Source organism: Daldinia childiae (assembly GCF_008694065.1).
Source record: "Daldinia childiae strain JS-1345 chromosome Unknown Scaffold2, whole genome shotgun sequence".
Taxonomy (NCBI): domain Eukaryota; kingdom Fungi; phylum Ascomycota; class Sordariomycetes; order Xylariales; family Hypoxylaceae; genus Daldinia; species Daldinia childiae.
In genome coordinates this window covers 1209660-1229482 of record NW_022984643.1, presented here as the reverse complement: position 1 = coordinate 1229482, position 19823 = coordinate 1209660, and the positions used below count along the sequence as shown (strand labels likewise).

Below are 19823 nucleotides of genomic sequence, written 5' to 3'. Positions count from 1 at the left end.
GTTGTGGGCAGTGGGAGACGGCTCTAGAGACGGCAATGGACAACACTAGTTTCCAATGGATAAGCAGTCAGCCTTCCTACATTCTCGAGTCTTTCCAGATCCTATATAGGGCTGACATACCGTGGCTGGCCAATTATATTCGGAAGATACCGCTCGTCCAAGCATGGCAGGGTCATTCATCATACCCTACAATCTCACGCACCTAAAATTTCTATTCTCTGGAACACATCCGAGAGCGATGTATGTCGGGATCCATATACATAGGTACTCCAGTGGAGCACATATCAACGTACGACATAATCCATCTAATTGACCTGTCATGATACAAGGGCAGAGAGATAGATCAAGAGGTTACTATACGTTCCCAGAGTTATAGGCGATATGGGAGAGCATAAGATCGAGCCCATTTCTTCAGACCCAAGTTTCGTTTACCTAGGTATCTTGGAGTGTAGTTCTGTATAATTTCCTGAGAGGTACAATTTTTATTTACATTGAGAAATGAGACTCCTCGCATCCGCAGTGGGTTCGTGTTAGTTGTAAAGGTGGTGTAAGACGGGCGAAAAGCAAATCTTAACAGGTTTTTAGTTACCTCTCTCCCAAGCCACCCATATCATATGCCTATAATTGACAACTAAAGCTCTGTTACTTAGCCGTATCTAGCGCATTTTTATAGCTGAGAAGATCAACCGAATTAATCCCTTAGGTGCCTTCTAAGGAAATAAAATAGCGGACTACGATAGCGGACTACGGAGGCCCATGGGGTACCTATCCGACTAGGATATATGGTCAATGCGTTCTATAAGTTCCAATTCTTCATCTCGATATGATCTTATCTCCATCAACTTCTTAAACCAACCGCAACATCTAAGTGGTAAAAAAATATCACAGTAATTGATCTCGTTGCGATCCGACCCTCCCCCTACATACATACATACCCCATAATCCCCAATAATCTATAGTCCCAGTAACCCCAATAATTGTAGAGTCTAGGCACTACTATGAAATGACGATACCAAGGTGTGGGATCCGAATACGTGGTAAGTAGTCGGCGAGCCAACTCACATGCTCGCAGAGAAGCACACGTCGCCCTTTTCCCCCCTTCCCCCCTTCCCACATGCTTGCTTTTCGTACCTATGGATGCATATTCGCGCTCCGGACCTCCTCCTTTCGACGGGCTACAATACAATTACCATAGTACAATACATCAGTAAACTCTGGATAGGAATGCTCCGGGCAGCAACGTACCTGCACTGCACCATACATACCTAGGTTGGGGTTGGGCTTTTACGCTCGTGCAACGCTTTTCTGCCCAATCTAGTCAAATAGCCCGCCTCGGAGGGTCACCGCTATTCGTTCACCAGGAATTTCCCTGCAATAGTCTAGGCTAATACCCCTTCAGATACTGCAGATACTGCAGAAAGAATGCAGTCCTTTGGGCAACAAGACGGACAAGCAGGAACGAGAGGGACACTCTAGACACTTTGGACACTTTGGACACTTCTTTTTTAGTTCTCAGCTGCCCAATGCTGCCCTACCGTGATTGGGCTGCAACAGCCAATTACGGCTTTTCTTCCATCCCTCCGTCTGAGTGGTCGGTCTATTATGTGTTATTATCATGGTTTGGAGACGGCGTTTTTTTGTTGAACGCTCGCACGCTCGCACTATAGGCAGGGTGTTCCTGGACATTCATAGCTACTTTTTTCGAACCCCGTCATCTGGCTTACAATTCTATTAAAACTGCTTCGTTGGTCGATCTTGACTAATTAAGGATTGGTCGATTCGTCCAGCCCCGTATCGAATCGGTGGTCGACGCCCGAGACGGCACCTATACCTCCATCCCTAACTAACTTCGCAGCGCGTGAGGTCCGCCTTGAACCTACGTTGCAGCCCCATTGTTTGAGTTAGAGCTGGGGCGAGCCCCTTGATATTCGGTTCTGGGGACTGCCCTGCTCGGCGCGCCTCGTCACCCAAATATCACATCTTGATCCGTTCGCGGTGGCGAAATTCGACAGACCTCGTTATAGCATAAAGTGTCCACGTCTCGGTCCTCAAGCTTAAAGGCACAATTCTACCGAGGGTTTACCTTCTCTGGAATAAGGTGAAGATATTCCATACTCCCTTGAGGTTTCATCTATACTGGAGCATGCGATATTCCCTTCGCATCTGTGTCTATGTTGTCCTCCCGAGGTTGCTACCGAATCCGCCGAGCCACTTGACTCCCATTTCCTTTCCCGGCCAGCAGCGCATCCGCTATTCACCGCTCCAGAACCGAACCAGCCTAATCTGCAAAGGACATCCGCCGTGGATCCTGGGGACCCAGACTTAGAATCTGTGTTAAAAAAAAAGGGTATTTCTGGGGCCCTTCTTATAGAGAGCCAGGCGTATATCGCCGGTATTTTAGCTTCTACCGGAGCTAGTGCAGTTCTTATTTTATCTCACAATCTCTCCGCCCCGTCGGCCACGTTTTTTTTTTCTTTGTCCCCCCCCCAAAGAAGTTGTGAGGATCATGGCCCATCAGGAAGTAGCCTACCGAACTTCTGCCATGTCGAACGGATCCTGGAATCCCTCCCGCAGGTGCGATCATTGAATCATGTTATCGGTCTCTGTTATTGCGGTCAAGCTGACTTCCTCAAGCGTCATTTATAATGACAGCATATATCCAGGTAGCACCCGTGAGAACGGGTACTCAAGCTCAAGGTAAGGGCGAATGAGAAATCCCCCCTATTTTGTAGACTATAGGAATAACACTGGCTTCCGAAGTGTGATATACTCGTCCGGGTGCGGTTCAGCATACAGTCCGTCAGCCAATGTGTCGATGATGGGGACCAGTGGTCCAGTCGGCCGGCACCAGTCTGCATACTCTTCCTCGCCGGTTTACATCTCGAGAGCGCAGTCCGGGCCGTATGGAACTTCTTCCGGAGGAGCGTATGGATCGTACAATAGCACAGGCTCGCAAGGTTGGGACGGACCGAGCAGATACTCCCCAACGGATTCTGTTGATGATATTATTGCGTCTCCCAGTTTATCGGATTATGCCCTGGATAATAATGGCGGAAGTTCTGCGCCAGCAGCAAAGTCTAAGAGCAGTGGTAAGGGTCGTCCTCAGAGACGACCCTCTAATAGAGACGAGTTTGATGGACCTCATCAATACCTAGCGAGGCCCCCGGCAGATTATGTGGCTATGCAGGAAAGGGAGCTTCCTCATCTCCCTACAAATCTTTTGGTGCAAGAACAGGATAGTGTCCTGACGCAAGTCAACGATCGACTCTCGCAGTGCGCGTTCGACTTTGTTGCAAAATACCAGTTTCCAATTCCTTTGACCCAGGATATGAGGCCAGTCGAGAGACCACATGATAGAGAATGGACCGAATGGGTTTACTTACTCAAGCGCCTCGCGACTAAGAGGCGAATCCCGGCCCGGGTCCTTTATAACGGACAGATTAAGCAGTTTGTGACAATCCTGGAAAATTCGTTGGAGATGCGGCATGCTGCGAAGCATCAGTCCCGCCCGCTAAAGGATGACCGGAATATCCTCCAACTAATCAGTGCCGGTATCCAGGTTGCGAAGATTCTTAAGGACGCAGCCGCGATGGATTACCTGGACAGACTATACGTTTCAACCGAGCAACAGATTCAGGAGCGAAGCGCTGCGGCGTCAGCACGTTTCCGCTGAAGGACACACTCACTCACTCATATACACCATTGGAATTATAAACCGATGATAACAACGTTTTACTCTCGAAGCTTTTCAGCTAGCGAGACTTGCCCTCAGGGCCATTTGGGCAATGCCTGGGTTTGCCCCCGAATGATATGTTCACAAAGATATGTACGAGACCACTGGTACGTGGGATGAAATGACTCATGATTTCTTATGATTTACTGTCTTCGTCGACAGCATAGGGCTGTATGCGGAGGGGAGGCATTGTCCTGCGTTTCGAGGCGATACGGTAGTGTCTGATTCAGTTCTTGGAGCGGCAATCTCAAGAGTGTTTTTTTTTTTTTTTACTAAGTGGGATAGACTCGTCTCATTTTCAAGGCAGCGAACGAACAAGCAAAGCATGGTGATGTATTGCTATCTGCTTATTATTGCTATTTTTTATTTTTCTTCCTAAAGCGAGTAAGCTAGATGGGATTCTTGTCTTTCACAATACTTTTGGGTGGTGGTTTTGGGCGGCCAAATTATAAATGCCATAGCTGGGATTGGACGAATGGGCATTTTATTGTATTGTTGGGCACAAAGTATGGAAAAACTTGGGTCGAAGAGTCGCACATAGTATGCGTCAGATCTTTCGCCCAACTGTGCAAATATGCGGTGGCTTCAATATAATTCGGGCGTATATCCCTGCAGTTATACTAAACAATTCTGCCTCAGGCAGACTCTCAGGTCACTGTGAGATTATAGTTTGGGTACTTAAGTCTTGTGAATGAGTATAGCGATGGGGTTCGATCTTATAAAACCCGAAAGACTTGAATATATAAACTTGTTAAGTCCCTGCGAAGAATAAACATATTATGAACCCTCCGACTTTAAGTCCTTTTATCTAGATTTCTAGAATCCATAATCGCTCGCCCCTTACCATTGTTCTTTAGGTAGTGGGCGTTCTCGCTCTTGTGTATCCAACCCTTTTTTCTTTCCCTTTTTGGTTCAACATTGTAAGCCAGCCAGCCACAGCTTATGTTATGTATATCTTCGTATATACACATACTTCGTCTCATGGAAGAATACGCAAGAATACAAAGCCTTCCCTACGATACTACACCACACACACCACTACGTTAAACGCTCATTCCGACTGGACTCTTTCTTATATAATGTATAAAGACTTGTGTAATAGTAGGCAAGTAGGCATACTGGTATGAACATATCCGTACCATAAAGCGCATTTTTACCACCCTTCAAATATTGCATGTATGTGGTACATAACCGCGCATTATGGGATCCCAGCCGTAGGATCAACACCGAAAACCAAAATAGGTTTAGCGCTTTATATACTTATCACATCAAGTTGCCGTCGGTCATCCAATTGAGCATAGTTCAGTATATGTAGTACCCAATCAGCCAACGTGGCGGAGCTTGATATTCATATATGCTGTTATCCTCAGCCCCTCAAGGCTGTTTCGACGTTGTGTTCTTTAAGGGTGGAATCCTAGAATCAAATCAAAACTAGAATCAAAAACTTATCCGTCAACGCCTATCTGTTACCGAGCGGTTTCGTCGGGATTTCTTCTAGTACAAGTCGTCGAATAACTTATACCGGCGACCCCCGATTTTATTTATTTATCTTAATACTAGGCTCCATATTCTAAGCTCTCTCTACCTAACATATCTTACATATCTTACATACCTACCTTGTCTACCCCTTGTCTACCTATGTAACTCTTCTATAGCTCTATTGTCTTAGTTAAAACTGTTTGCTCGGCTACCAACTTTGCATCATCGTAGTACGAAAAAACCCCACGGCAAACAAAAGTCTCAGCAATTATCGTACTTCCCGAACCCCCCAACCGCACGACTGAGGAGGATTCAGCGTGTCGGGAACACCTATTATTAATAAGTATATGAGTGATTAGGTTCATGCGCTTCTCGAATTACAATCGCTCTAGACGAGAGACTTCACCACCATGGCTTCAGTCGCATCCGCCTCCCCGTCTTCTAAGCATAGCTTCCCCCACATGGAATCTGGCGATGAATCCGACGGCTCGTGGCAACGTGTAGAGTCTTACTCGGCCTCTGTTGGTTTTATGCCCAGTCCTTCTAGCTCGAGTATGCAAAGCTGGGGGGTCATTGGGATGAATCCCAACCAGATCCAAGCTTCACCCGTTGCCATGTCTCCTCTCCAACTAGAACACGACCACTCCCACGTGGTGCCTTCTAGTTCCTTTCCCGATCACGCGACGGATGCCTCTGTAATGGCGACCGCAGGCATGCAAAGCCAATTGCTGTCCAACTTTGGTGACTCGCAGCCGTTCATGGCTAGTGAGCAGGATTTGATGTTTAACGAGCCGTTTACGAGTGAGTCCCAGCGCGAGGAGTTGGCACGTCGCAATTCGAACGTCATTTTTAACTCCAATGCTGTAGATATAGATATGACCCAATATTACTCTACATTTCAGGGTAACATGACCGCCAACATGGCAGGGATAGGTGGTTTCGAGATGCCGACTCAGACGGCTGAGCTCAACATCCCACCCCAGTTCCAGAACGACAACAACGTTCCTCCGTGGGCGCCTACGAACCTGAAGAATGAAGGGTTCTCGCCGGTAGCAGGTGACGAGGTCATCAGCATAACGTCCCAGTCCCCAGAGCAGCGATCTCCAACGCATAGCTCTCTTCAGTCGAGCCCGAGATCTCCGTACGTCAAAGCGGAACCCAGCAAGGGCGCAAGCCCTATACGCAAAGTAAGGAGCGGCGGCTACAAGGTTGAGAAGAGGAAGGCGGAGGCGTCGAGCAAATTCGTCATCATGACGCCGAACCTCATCCACCAACAGTCAGGGAAGCCGAATCCATTCGAATGCTTCGAGGCTATGCGAACTACTCAGAGAGGTAGAAAGGGGCCATTGGCGCATGAGACCAAGGAGAGCGCCTTGCAAGTTCGGAGATTAGGGGCTTGCTTTTGCTGCCACAGGTGTGTATCTTCTTCCCTTACACCTATCTTCTATTTTGTATTAGTGAACGACCACTCACCTATGTGCTTATAGCCGCAAAGTGAAGTGCGACAAAGAGCGGCCGTGTAAGAACTGCAAGAAGCTCACCGCACAAGTTCCACAGATAATGTGCTGGCAGTTTGGGGACTTCCTCCCGGTGCTATTCCCAGAGTTTATGCGAACGCACTTCAAAAAAGATCAAATAACGAATTTCATCCACGAGAACGTGGAAAACTTCAAGCCCAACAACGCCGAAGTCACTTGCTCCGTCGAGCTCTTTTCCGGCTCTAATTTTGGTTCGACCCTCACCATTCCCGCCAGCTTCTTCACCCCTAAGTCCGCCGAGATCCTTCAGCATTGGCACGTGAACATGGGCATAAACCAGATGGATCTACAGTCGAGAGGCGCCGCCCCGATTGGTATCGACCCGGAAAACTCGACACAGAGAGAGGAGTTGAAGAGACGGGCTCGCGAGTACATCCATAACCTCACATCTGAGCCCATGTACGCCCAGCAGGTAACGGATGCCATCCGATCGACCCAAGTACCGCGGAAAGTCTTGTCGATTGTACAGCGCTTCGCGCAACGTTCCGAGGTAAATTCTAACATCTCTTACTTTTAGCCAATCCCGAAAATGGCGAGCCTAGGCTAACGAGACTCTACATTAGTCTTCGCAGGTGGCGATGGTGAAACGCGCACTGAGTATCTACGTCACACACTACGTGCTCACGCGACAGCTCTGCCTCACCGAAGCTACGATCGTCAGCTTGCAGGACACGAACATGGTGCCGCGAGGCAACCCGTGGCTGACGTCGCGAGTGCTGAACCGGCAGGTGAAGGCGGTTCTCGACGAGATGCTGCTGAAGGAGATGCAGGCGCTCTTCGACGGGTTCTCCAAGTCGCTGAAGCCGAAGCTCCGGCGCGAGTGGGCGCCGTGTCTGGCCGCGTTCCTGGTGCTGTGTCTGTTCATGGAGACGGTAGAGACGGCCGCCGACACGTTCGTCATCTCGCAGAACGAAATCTCAATCCGCAACCGCTCCAAACCCGAGTACCGCCGGGACTTCGCGCTCACGCTTTGCCGCGACATTGATAACCTCCCCTTCAAGCAGTTCGCGTACCAGTTCCACCAGGTCTACCAGACCCATACCCGGGACACCGGCGCCAAGGCCTTCAATCCCCTCGCCGACGCCAACTTTGCGCAGATGGACGAACTCGACGGCCCGGCCGCCGAGATGGTGGCCTCGCTAAAGGAGCTGCTCCAGGGCGACGGATGTAAGTTTATTATTTTATTTTATTTTATTTATTTATTCATTACCCCTTAGCTACATACATACATACATAATTCCAAGTAAAACCGAACGCATTGCTAACGGATCCGTGCTGCAACAGGGGCCGAGCTCGACTTCCTCGTCGCGGACCCCATCCTGCCTAACCAGGAGGGCCACCCGTTCCCGCGCGACGTGTCGCTGAACTACACGGGCCGCCTGGTAGCGCGGTTTCTGCTGTCTTTTACGGACGAGAAGTACCTCTTCGACGGCCAATACTAAGGTCGCTATCAACTAACTGCTCTGCCCTCTATGCTTCTATGTATATATATATATTCGCTAGCGGGTTGCTTACCTTACTTAGCTATTGTACGATTTGGAACCGGAGCAACGGGACGGTTGGGGGAAATCGTGTGTGTAGTATACCCTGGGATGACGACGACGCTTATGTATGAGAAAAGATAGATTTATGTCTGTTTGTGAGCAATAAAGACATGATATGTTATGAAGCCTCGGTAGTATTGTTATTAGTATTTATCTTTATTATAGGCGCATGTTTCTCTGGAATTACAAGCGTTGAGTTTGCTTTTATCTCTCTTCTAAGCGTTGACAATTGCAATACCATGTTAGTCGTAAGACAAGTAAGTTTGAACCTCTACATGTCTCCTTTTGCAGATACACAGCAATTACTTGCGCGTAGGTATTTAGTATTGCTATAACACTGATAGTGCCAAGTTATCATCTTCGTCTTAGCTATCTTAGGTAGTTAGTACGTTGATATTGTAAGTATTTTAATTCATTATAATGCTACATTGCTAGCCTCGGCTTGGTTGCTTAAAACTATGCAATATGCCTACGCGTCAGACATAGCGCCATGCGAAGCAACTGTTTATATCGCTAGGTCACTACACGTGTGGAGTTCTATCCAATGGCAACACCGACAGGATGGGGTAGTTAGGGACTTTTGGAGATACCAATCCGTCTACCGAACACATGCGCCATTCAGTGGAGTTACAAAGCTTTAGGGTGGAATTGGACTACGATTAGCTATGGTAGATCGCTACACGTGGAACTTAATGGCCAATGAAGAAATGGAAAAGCCAATGTTACAACTGCAGGTACTCGTCTAACCTAGAAATCTACCTCCCATACTATGGTAGATATCATGTTGTGATGTCGTGTGGGGAGACGGATCCGGCATACGAATCTAGACAAAACCCGCGCTCGCGTCCGTATGCAGTATCAACTGCAGGGTCCAGCCATGGACATAAGTAGAAGGAGGCCAAAGTGGAGCCGAGCTGATCCTATTTCTAAACTCTGGGTAGCTCTGGTGCCGGTAGGGCTTTTTGGATTTAAAACTTGAGATCGGTCAGATACTCGGGGCTTAACTCAGCCTCAAGATCGGCAATACCGCCATACATAGCTGATGCGACGGATTGCATGATTGAAGTGAACAAGGGACTCGAGCTCCTTATACAGCATACGAGGTAGTATGGAGTTTGGCAGAAGAGTTAAAGTACTGCTTATAACTAACTAGATCTTAAGATGTTATACTAAGAAACGATTGGTGTATCTTGTGAATGGCTGTACTGCAGTTTAAACAGTAGCACGTTGTATAATTGATAGGAGACATATGAGAGAGAATTTAAACTTAGACGATTCTCTGCTGCTAGATTTAAGTGAACGCGGCATAAGAGTGCACCCTGAGCAAGGTCCAGTAGGGTGACGTGAATATTCATGCATTTCCAAACAAGGAAGGCGGCTCGTGTCGGCCCCTGGGGGAGACCCTTGTTCAAGTTGGCCAAGCCCTAGCTTGTCGTCTACCATCTGCTCCAGTACCATGTCGTGAGGGAATGGAGAAACTGAGTGTAGCATCGGACAGGAGAGTAACTTGGCAAGGGGTATATAGAAGATAGAAATTCCCATTTGGAGTCCTAGTTTGATGGACCAGGTCAGCCATTTCGACTCTTGTCCGAAGTAGAGAGAAAATTGTCCATCAGAATGTCTATCCGGAAGAGCCTCGCCACCACAGGGTTGGCTTTGCTGATGGCAACTACCACTCCAGTAGTAAGTGGTAGTCCTATCGAGCATCTTTTACACCTTGTGGCTCGAGATCCTCCACAGGCGCTACCGGAGAAGGCTACGGCCAACGACAAGAAGTGAGTCCCGGATGATTTCTATGGTTACCTAAGTACTATACATGATCATAGACGCTGAACCATATTTAGATGGCAACCTGCAATGGACTTCGATACCGATGGATGCTATAACACGCCAGCCATCGATGCGAACGGCAACATAAATCCAGGCCTCGACCATAAAAATACTGGTTTATCCTCGGGCTGTCATGACCCCTCAGACCTCGCCAACAACAATGTGTACTCTCGAGCGCGGTGTAATAATGGATGGTGCGCATACTTATACGACTATTACTTCGAGAAGGATGTTGCTCTCGCCAACTTCCCCCTCGACCCCGGACACCGCAACGACTGGGAGCACGTCGTCGTCTTCGTCCAGAACGACGAGGCCAAAGTAGTAGCAGTGTCGCAACATGGCGACTACCAAGTCAAGAGCGCCAGTGATGTCCGATGGGACGGCACACATCCTAAAGTTGTGTACAACAAGGACGGAATCGGCACGCATGACTTCCGATTCGCGAATGAGGGCGACGAGAACATCGAAAACGACACCGGAAAATGGTTCTACGGCGCATTGATCTCATACAATGGGTTTCCGAGTACCGCGCTTCGAGACAAGCTTGTAGCGTTCGATTTCGGTAGCGCTAACATTGCATTCAAGGACTCGAGTTTCCCGGGCCAACTAGAAAAGGCTCGGGGCGATCTAGTATCGGGATTTGATAGCAATATAGACGATGGATCTCCTGGAAATCCATAGACGGCTAATATTCATTCGCATTGTACAATAAAGTTATATAAAATTATTCCAGTGTAAAAATATACTAATTATATCTACTCGTCAAATCAAATTAAATAATTTCCAAGTAAATGGCGTGTTTGTCCTTGTTAGTCCCGCTACCGCACTCATTCTACGGCAGCAGGGTGGATTGGACCGGCTGTCTAGGCCTTGGATTATTCTCCCACATTGAACGATAAAAAAGAAGTTGACGCTCCCGCGCATTGAGAGTCGCGAGAGGTAGGCAATTTGTGGGTTATATATAAATAACAAAATCAACTGTGCTTGAATGTCGAGATATAATCGATACGGGACACTTGTCTACCAATTCCCGGAGATGCGACGAGATAGAGCTCATAATGAATGAATTGATTCGATAGTAGCTCTTACTGATCCATATTCTAGGGAGATTTCAATTATCATATCTTTTGGTTGTATATGATCTTCAGAGTCTGAAAATGCGACTTTGTTGATGAATGTTGTTTAAGAAGGAAAATTTTATAAAGAGGATCCAATTTGAAGGAAATTGACTAAGTTAGCGGGCCCTGTTTAATCACATGACCTAACATTCAATCCATCGCCCTTTTCTTTACGGCGCCCGCTTTTCCGACTTTGACGATTTCTTCCCTTTTTCTTATTACACACACATCGCACGATTTAATCAACCGATTTACATTCGCTCACTTGCTATCGGTCATATTTGCGTGCTAGAATGACTTGTGCTTGTCGCCAATCCTTTTTTTTTGTGGTGCTTACCCTCCGGTGTATCACGCTTTGGCGGCACACGTATATCAGTTCGCATTTTCTTGCGTAGTCGTGTTAACGTATCCGGTGGACTGGATCATCTTCGCTGCTTTGATGGGAAGTAATACGCTTAGCGAGTCGAAGCAATAAACTGTAGAGCATAAGGCTAGTAGCGGCTTGATTTGAGACTCATAGCGAACCGTAACGGTGCCCTCAACCATGGATTTTCATCTTGCGAAGCACTAGATGGAATTAACTACTAAGTATAGTAGGCCGAGGTCAGCCTCAATTCAATATACTATTCCACTAAAAGGTCACGTCCTGTAGAGGTATTAGGAATATAGATTTGATATGTTATACTCTGTCCTTTATCTAACTTGAATACATCCTTAGAACCCCTAGATTAACTCAATGGCTAAACTAGTTCCTCTTATAAGTATCCAGTAAGATGCCATTAGCTGGGTACTTTCTACACAACAATTACATATACTACGACATCTGGTATTATACATTTCCTATCTTAGGGACTAACTCCCTCTAGTATTGTTTTTATTAGAGACTTCCCTGCTACTAATTCAAATAATAGTAGCTCTTTTCTATCTCTATATTATAATACATACTTTCCCTTGACATCTATTGCTTAACTTAGACGCCTACATATAACGAATACTTTACTTTAAGACATATATACTAGTATACCCCAGTCTTGGTACCTTCTAAAAAGGGAACCCTATCACATCTGTGGGTCGCGAGGTCGTGGAACGATTTCTATCCGAGCTGTTTCGTCGGTTCCCCGCATCTGTTTACCACCTCCAACAGGAATACGGATACGGAATTGGCCTTGCTTTGCCTTGCCTTGCCAGTGTACCTACCCTAGGTACCTAAGGCAATATATGCAAGCTAAGCTCCTTTGCTTTATTTAGGGTTCTTTGCCTTCAACTGCTTACACGCGAAGCGAAACGTAAACATCGAGAAGTATTTAGGAACTTCCTACGTCGATATATATATACTTGCCCGCCCGAATATACCCCCACCCAACGACGATCGGTAGGATACTCGAACCCCGCGGAACAAAAGCAAAATAGCTTAAATACAGAAGGAGAAAAAAAGAAATCGAAACCTGAAAATGGTGACCACTCGCTCCGCCAGCAAAGCTGCCACCACCACTGGCACCACCGGCACCACCACCGCCGGCGGCGCACCGTCCAAGCTCTGGGCACACGCCCCCTCACAACTAACCCTACTCTGGTTCGCCATATCCCTACCCCTAGTGATCTGGGACTCGGGATACGTATTGCTCCGGCCCCTAACGATGGAAGGCGGGCCGCTGCACTGGCCGGTATACGCGCCGTACAAGCTCTACGGCGAGGTGGACCACGTGTACGGGTGGAAGGCGTTCCACGCGCGCAACGGGTTCACGTCCGCCCAGGGCGCCCTCAACGTCGTCGAGACCGCCATGTACCTCGTCTACGTGTACATCTACCTCGGGTCTGGCGCGGCGGTCGCGGGGCGCGCTACCCGCGTGCTGAGCGGCCGGCCGGCGGCGCTGGCCGTCGTGTTGGCGTTTAGTGCGGCCGTTATGACGTTGAGTAAGACGGTGCTGTATTGTGAGTTTGATAGCTTGGTCTTTAGTCTTGGATCTCATATATATATATACCTTATATATGCGGTTGTTTGTCTGTTGGTTGGTTATTTGGTGCGGTTTGCTGACGTGCTGGTTGTCGTTTAATAGGGCTTCAGGAGTACTTCTCCGGTTTTGATAACATTGGGCATAATAGCCTGCAGGACTTGGTCCTCTTGTGGATTATCCCCAAGTAAGTAATCCCCCTTTACCGTGACGTCTAGCGTCGACTTGACTGACATGGTACAGCGGCTTGTGGCTTATTTTCCCTTCTTACATCATTTACATCATGGGAAGTGAAATCATAGATGGCCTGACAGCTGCTTCGACCGGAGTTGCTGTCAAGTCCGAGTAAACGATTAGTTTAGTTATGAGCGAGAGATACCTATTTGAGTTCAGCGAAAATATAAGTCGGGTGTGTGGGAACCATAAGTGGGCGTAAGGGGTTTAGTGATGGAATATACCCAAGTCCTGTCGTAGATTGCAAAAGCTAGACGTGTATGTATATTACAAACTGACAAACTAACATTTGAAGCTGTATTCGGTCTAGTTGCGAGTGTCCCGTATCCTAACCTGCCTTGAATGTTTTCGATGGCACAAATCTTGCACCCCTAACACATCTTATTCTAGGACTCTCACCTACTAATTATTACGCACCAACCAAACTAAAACGCCTAACGAGGGAGCCGAGTTCTCCCCAATGGGTATCACCATTAACCATAAAAGGCGTAATCTATAGTCCCTTTAACAGTCCTTCATATACCTCATAATGCCATCCCGCCTACTCTATAGGCGTACCATCGGTGTCGGCCTACACCTCGGCGGCGGTCTGTGAGGTCCCCGGGGTCTCAACTCGGTCAGGCCACCGAGATCGGTGTATTGCTCCCATGCGGGCTGAATATCATTCGCCATCCAGTTAGTAGCCTTATCTTCCATGACCTTTATGTGGCTCCACGTGGGGACTTTGGGAGCTGGCATCTCGATGTGAGGCGTGACGCTATTCACCTTGTGGATATCACGCGGTGCGGGTTCCATAAATTTCCGCGAGGTGCCGTCGATACTCTTCGGTCGCCGTCTGAGCAGCCCGCAGGAGGACTTGGGCGTGAGTTCTCCTTGGCGCTTTCGTCGAAATGCGGCGAATGAAGACCCGGGACGATGCGGCGGCGTCTCGCGTTTGTCATTACTATGTCTATTCTGTGTGCTCTTTCTGCTGCCATAGTGACTACTTTGTAGGAACGGGGAAGTTTCCGCCTGGCTTTCGGATACAGATGTTTCCGATGTCTTCGCGATACTTTCATCCTCGGATTCCCTTAGGTCGGAAATACTAGAATAATGAGAAGGCGACGTTGATCCCGGGTCCTCTTCAGCAATTGTAGCACGCGCATTTGGCGGCGGTGCGCCTGATAGCGCGTCTTTAATATCGATTGTTCCGTTGCCATAGCCTTGAACCACAATCTCGCGATAGTGCCTGTTCCAAGGTGACTGGGTAGTCCTATTCTGAGGTTTAGTAAGTTTGGTTGGTGAACGTCGGGTCGTCAAGCTCCGAGACAGGCTCCTAGAAAGGTTTCCCTTCCAACTCGCCGCTCTGCGCGGGCCTTTATCTCTGGCTTCATCTGCGGTTCTATCGCGATGGGTAATGGCGAAATAGTCAATATCCGGCTTGATTTCGAAGTTACACGGGCAGGGGGATGATCTTGCAGAGTCCCAACCTGTTGCTGAGGGTGATGTACTATGAGCAATATGAACTGTTTGCCTTCGAACTAGGTCGTGCACCGGCCGTTCCTCATCCCATGGTGGTAGATCAACTGTAGAGATACAGAGATGATATGGAGCTTCAGCAGCGTCCCGAACCTCGGGCGGAATCTCTGTTGCTTGGCGGAGGGCCTGGTAAACCGCATAAATCAAGATCCAGCGGACTTTGCGACTGTCTATAGGACCTAGATTTTCCAACTTGCCCGTTTTAGTGGGAGGATGGACCAATTTCTCCTCGAATTGGCGATATACTCTCACCAGCCCATTTTTAAGGAGTTCGGGCTTCTGGTTTGTGGCCTTTAACAATGCCGAGCGTGTGATTTCTTGTTGTCTTTGATTTGTTCTGACCCTTTTTTCTAACCATGCGACCTTTTCCATATTTTCAAATGATACCCTTGGGAGGAGGGGAAGAGGGTGAAATAAAGTCTTGAATTCATGTCTTAAGTCAAATGATTGAATACTTTGCCATGTACAGACACCTCCTTCCGCCAAGAATGGACTATTCTGGGTGTTGTCAACACTCTCGTCAACCAGATACTGGAAAAGAGCATCGAAATCTGTCCTCATAATCCGGAAGATGTCTGCTTCGAATACTGTCGTTCGGGAGTCAACTGATGGTGGCGGGTATGATCCAAATTTAGCGGCGTAGAAATTGTGTAATAGAGACCGGAATTTTTCGAGATGTGATCGAGCTCCAGGATACAAAGACAGATGTGCCTCGGCCAGCTCATATTGGAGAAAATTTCCTACCAAATTTGCACTCTGACCTAGTCTAAGATTCATTTCAACTCGTGCACAACGGATGAGCTTTCGAGTTACAGGAGATAGTAGCTATTTATGTCAACAAACTTCCAGGGACAACATAATATATCAACGAACCTGATACTCGGGAACTGTAGGCAATTGGTCGCTCATGCCACAGCAGTGCGCAAAAGCGTTTATATAGGGTCCTCTCAACCGGAAAACTTCTGAAAGATGTAATATAGCTATAGCATGAGCCGGGTTGCTTCTAAGATTGAGATAACCTTCCTCGTCTAGGTAACTCATAAGATCTTGGACATTATCCACGTCCCTTAAACGAAACTGATGCATGCTATGCATGAGAGTAATTAGAGCAGCCCCTAGATTTTCTCCAACCATAGACCTGCGGAAGACGTAAGCAACGAAGTTCCGAGTTGCTAGGTGGTATTTATATGATTGATGTTTATCTGATCGAGGAGGTGCCGGAATGAAAAGTTCAATACGACTCTGTCTTGCCGGGTCGCCGTTCTCTTGAGTACACCCCGTTGGTATTATGACATCTCGAGCCATGAATCTATCGATGAAGGGATAACAGGCTGCTTTTAGGAACCCAGAAAAAGGCACCTTGAATGCGGGACCTCTACGGCTTTGCCCTTGGTCGTATAGGTGAATATAGCAATTTCCATCACGATACCACAACTCGGGATCCTACACCGGTCTTGTAAATATATGTCAAGGCGGAACAGGGGATGACTCGCAAGTATACCCTTTTCAGGTTATCCCAACCATTACTCGACATTGAAGCGCCGTCCCATCTCACGGTACCAGGCTTTTGAGGCGTCTGCATTTCTGCAAACTTCTCCGGCTTCTTTGTTTTCCAGCCTCGCGATCTATTCGAAACCCCATTGTAAAGAGACAGTTCTCGCAACAGCGGTTGGCCTGGTTGGTATCTAGAAGGTCTAGAAGGGTTAAATGCGGGGTGAGGATCGCTTGCGTCGACCATTGTGTGTGTCGTATGTTTTCCTATCAAGGTCGACATCTAACGCTTAGGACATGGCCCAACTATGAACGATATCTCTAACGTCCTAAAGAGGTATATCCTACGAACCTGATAGATCGAGGCTTAACACATCGTTAGATTCTCTCACGGTTTACTAGGGATGTTATGGTTACAAGTCACTGGGTCTCGTCGTAGTGTCAAAGATTCAATCAGGAGGCACAATAGAGTGCACGCGTATGTGAAAGCGTCAGGCATTTTTTACTCGATAAACTTTGCCCGAACTAAAGGTTACTCCTTGGAAATATAAGTGAGATCTTCCACGTAAGCTCGGCGGTTTCGACTCCCTATTTCGTAACATGTTCCATTTCGGGGACCCTAAACTCCTGCGTGTTGGGCTAGTGTAAACCATGATGTGGTCTATTGACGATCTATTGTAAGCCACCGTCTTTACCAAAGAGTCGGATAAAATACCGAGCTCCGTGTAACTGAAGCTAGGTATATATCCCTCTCGAATCAACGAGGCATCGTTGAGCATGCAGGATGGCTTCTGGTAATTTATACGAAGTGCTGCTAATAATATGACGAAGGCCTAGACCTAACGATAAATCTGTGAATCTTGTTCTTGAAGTATAGGCAACCAAGACAAATGCACGATAATGCATGCAGTTCTCGGTGCCCAGGTCAGATTTGAATTATCCTTGATCGATGAATAAGTTTGGTCTGCATATATCATTACGGCATATGGATGGTAGTTATCCTAGCCGTCTAAGATGAATCATGACAATATTATGCATCTGCAGCCATTGAATTCAAGGCTGAATAAATCGACTTACAATCGGATTTAGTAATTGTAAGAATTATACCATGAGTAAGTGATATGATATATATTGCAGAATCTTGTCTTATTATATGTGTGAAGTAACCTGTCTTTCTTTTCGTATCTAGAGGACGAATACATAAGACTATTGCTAACCAGGTTCATGTAAGGAAGAATTATAAGCTCCTAGAAGTTCAAAGTCTAACATTGCATTTGATGAAATGCGACAGATTTTATCGATAAAAGAGACATTCGCCTTAAGAGCATACAACACCGAATATTACATAACTCAATATGTACATACTCAAGATTAATATTCACGAGCTCAGCTCGTTTGCTCAAGTTGTTGTAGTTACATAAAACATACAAAAGTTCCAACGCCTTTTTGACGCGCAACCGCTTGGAAGCAGTGTCACAGGATTCTATTATTTCAATAATTGGACTTCGATTGCTGTCTTATTTTTTGGTCCGCAGAGCTTGGGTGCATCTTGCGGCTGAAATATGCCGCCTTAAGACGTCTAGATGGCATCGTTTGTTCCTTATACCTACATACAATGTCCTTGTAACGATACTGCCATCCAGACCCGTTCTGCAGATGGTACTTCCTCTCCCTCTTCTAGAGATTCGCCCGACGACGATGACGAGCGCACCTTCGATCCACGTTCGCCCCGCTCCAATTACAGCTTATATCCACTGGAATATCTGCTATACTGCGATGTGTGCCATCAGATCCGTTGTCCGCGATGTGTCGCCGAGGAGCTTGTGACCATATACTGCCCAAACTGTCTTTTCGAGGTTGGTAGCAGTAGTATAAAGACGGAAGGGAACAGGTGCGTATTTATATATTCTATTTATATACTCTAGAACCAGTCTCGACTTATCATAGCCTTATAAATAATACTAATATATATTTACCTAGATGTACTCGTAGTTGTTTCCAATGCCCAATATGTATAGGACCACTAGCCGTCCAGTCCCTCGAGTCAGCACCCGAACCATCACTCTTAACCGCCGAGAGCGCAAGTGCCGCACCTCCATCTGGACCATGGATTCTAGCCTGCTCGTACTGCAACTGGAACTCGGCCGAGATAGGTGTCAAATTCGACAAACCGCAGGGTATATTCTCCCAACTTTCTAAACTCCGCCACGGCGATGACCATTCCAAGCACTCTTCTTCGACCGGGGACGTTTCGCCCAAGAAAAGCGACGCGGTGCCCGATACGACCTCGGCGAGATTCTCGGCCATGAAGTCATTCTATAACGCTCAGAACAACACGAATTCGCCCAATTCAAGTAGCTTATCCAACTTGATGGACTACGGGCTCAGCTCTCCCGGCGCTCTTACGCGAATCATGAACTTATACTCGGGCAACAATCCCGGCCTCGGCAAACCCAAGGCCAAGTCGAGCATAATGCGGGAAGCAGATTCCGCAAGCGAGGGTTTCCGTGCCGTCGATCTTGACGACAGTGCAGCTATCTCAAAGCTGCGCCGCGACGGATGGGACGGTACCGTTACAGGCGATCAGTCGCGATTACAAGTCGAGGAAGGCGCCCGCTTTGCCAACGAACTCTGGCCGATCCCGTACCTACTACGCACGAAGCGCTCAAAGCGGTGTCCTGTATGCCGGCACATCATTAGCAAGCCCGAGTCCAAAGTCGGCAATACGCGATGGCGCATCCGCCTCGTCGCCAACAACAGCATCCCCTCCATCTCCATCAAGCCGCTTAACCCCACCCCCTTAACACCGGGAACCTCAGACCCTCTGGTGCCCCTCCAGCCTGCGCAATTTCTCTTAACCTTCAAGAACCCCATGTTCGAGGAGATCAAGGTTACACTTGCGACGCCGGCAACTACGCCCGGACGCTTCGCGTCTAGGGTGACGGTGCTATGCCCCCAGTTCCATATCGATGCCAATACCGATACGGACATGTATCTAGACGATGTCCTGAAGGATGGCGAAAAGGGTGTGGGGCGAAAGCGGGGCGACGAGAGCACGTCGCAACAGGCGGAAGCAGGCAAGATATGGGAGAGGGGCCGAAACTGGGTTAGTATCGTGGTAGAGGTGGTGCCCGCATCGCTCCGTGTAGAGGAGCGCTCGAGCTTTTCCAAAAGTGAAGGCGACGACCCTGGGTCAGATCGGAGCCCGCTGAAGGAAGACGAGGATATATTGGAGATACCCATGTTTATACGGTTGGAGTGGGAAGGCGACGTATCACAGGATCAGGTAGGCGCTGCGGCCGGCAAGGAAAAGGATACAAGGGAGAAGAAAGAACTGGCGTACTGGTGCGCCATCGGCATTGGTCGGATCAGTCAGGAATAGCTAG

The 19823-nt window shown here is 47.8% G+C and overlaps 6 protein-coding genes across 6 annotated transcripts; 5 read left to right on the top strand and 1 right to left on the bottom strand.

Annotated features, from left to right (window-relative positions):
* Positions 1-2506: 2506 nt before the first annotated feature.
* On the top strand, positions 2507-3673 carry GL218_01249 (uncharacterized protein; the record flags this gene model as incomplete). The annotated part of the gene is made up of 2 exons (XM_033577709.1): positions 2507-2574; positions 2761-3673. The coding sequence occupies 2 exons, from the start codon at positions 2507-2509 to the stop codon at positions 3671-3673; spliced, it is 981 nt and encodes a 326-aa protein (XP_033438380.1).
* Positions 3674-5622: 1949 nt separating this feature from the next.
* GL218_01248 (putative fungal zn binuclear cluster domain containing protein) lies at positions 5623-8192 on the top strand (the record flags this gene model as incomplete). The annotated part of the gene is made up of 4 exons (XM_033577708.1): positions 5623-6626; positions 6700-7240; positions 7314-7917; positions 8035-8192. 4 exons carry the CDS (start codon positions 5623-5625, stop codon positions 8190-8192), a joined length of 2307 nt encoding a protein of 768 aa, XP_033438381.1.
* Positions 8193-9911: 1719 nt separating this feature from the next.
* Positions 9912-10805, top strand: GL218_01247 (uncharacterized protein; the record flags this gene model as incomplete). The annotated part of the gene is made up of 2 exons (XM_033577707.1): positions 9912-10069; positions 10139-10805. The coding sequence occupies 2 exons, from the start codon at positions 9912-9914 to the stop codon at positions 10803-10805; spliced, it is 825 nt and encodes a 274-aa protein (XP_033438374.1).
* A 1888-nt stretch (positions 10806-12693) lies between these two features.
* On the top strand, positions 12694-13543 carry GL218_01246 (uncharacterized protein; the record flags this gene model as incomplete). Its single annotated transcript, XM_033577706.1, has 3 exons — positions 12694-13174; positions 13300-13381; positions 13438-13543. 3 exons carry the CDS (start codon positions 12694-12696, stop codon positions 13541-13543), a joined length of 669 nt encoding a protein of 222 aa, XP_033438375.1.
* A 431-nt stretch (positions 13544-13974) lies between these two features.
* GL218_01245 (uncharacterized protein) lies at positions 13975-16684 on the bottom strand (the record flags this gene model as incomplete). Its single annotated transcript, XM_033577705.1, has 4 exons — positions 13975-14371; positions 14426-15771; positions 15820-16389; positions 16448-16684. The coding sequence occupies 4 exons, from the start codon at positions 16682-16684 to the stop codon at positions 13975-13977; spliced, it is 2550 nt and encodes an 849-aa protein (XP_033438373.1).
* Positions 16685-18020: 1336 nt separating this feature from the next.
* On the top strand, positions 18021-19819 carry GL218_01244 (Dynactin subunit 4; the record flags this gene model as incomplete). The annotated part of the gene is made up of 2 exons (XM_033577704.1): positions 18021-18328; positions 18418-19819. 2 exons carry the CDS (start codon positions 18021-18023, stop codon positions 19817-19819), a joined length of 1710 nt encoding a protein of 569 aa, XP_033438137.1.
* Positions 19820-19823: the final 4 nt, after the last annotated feature.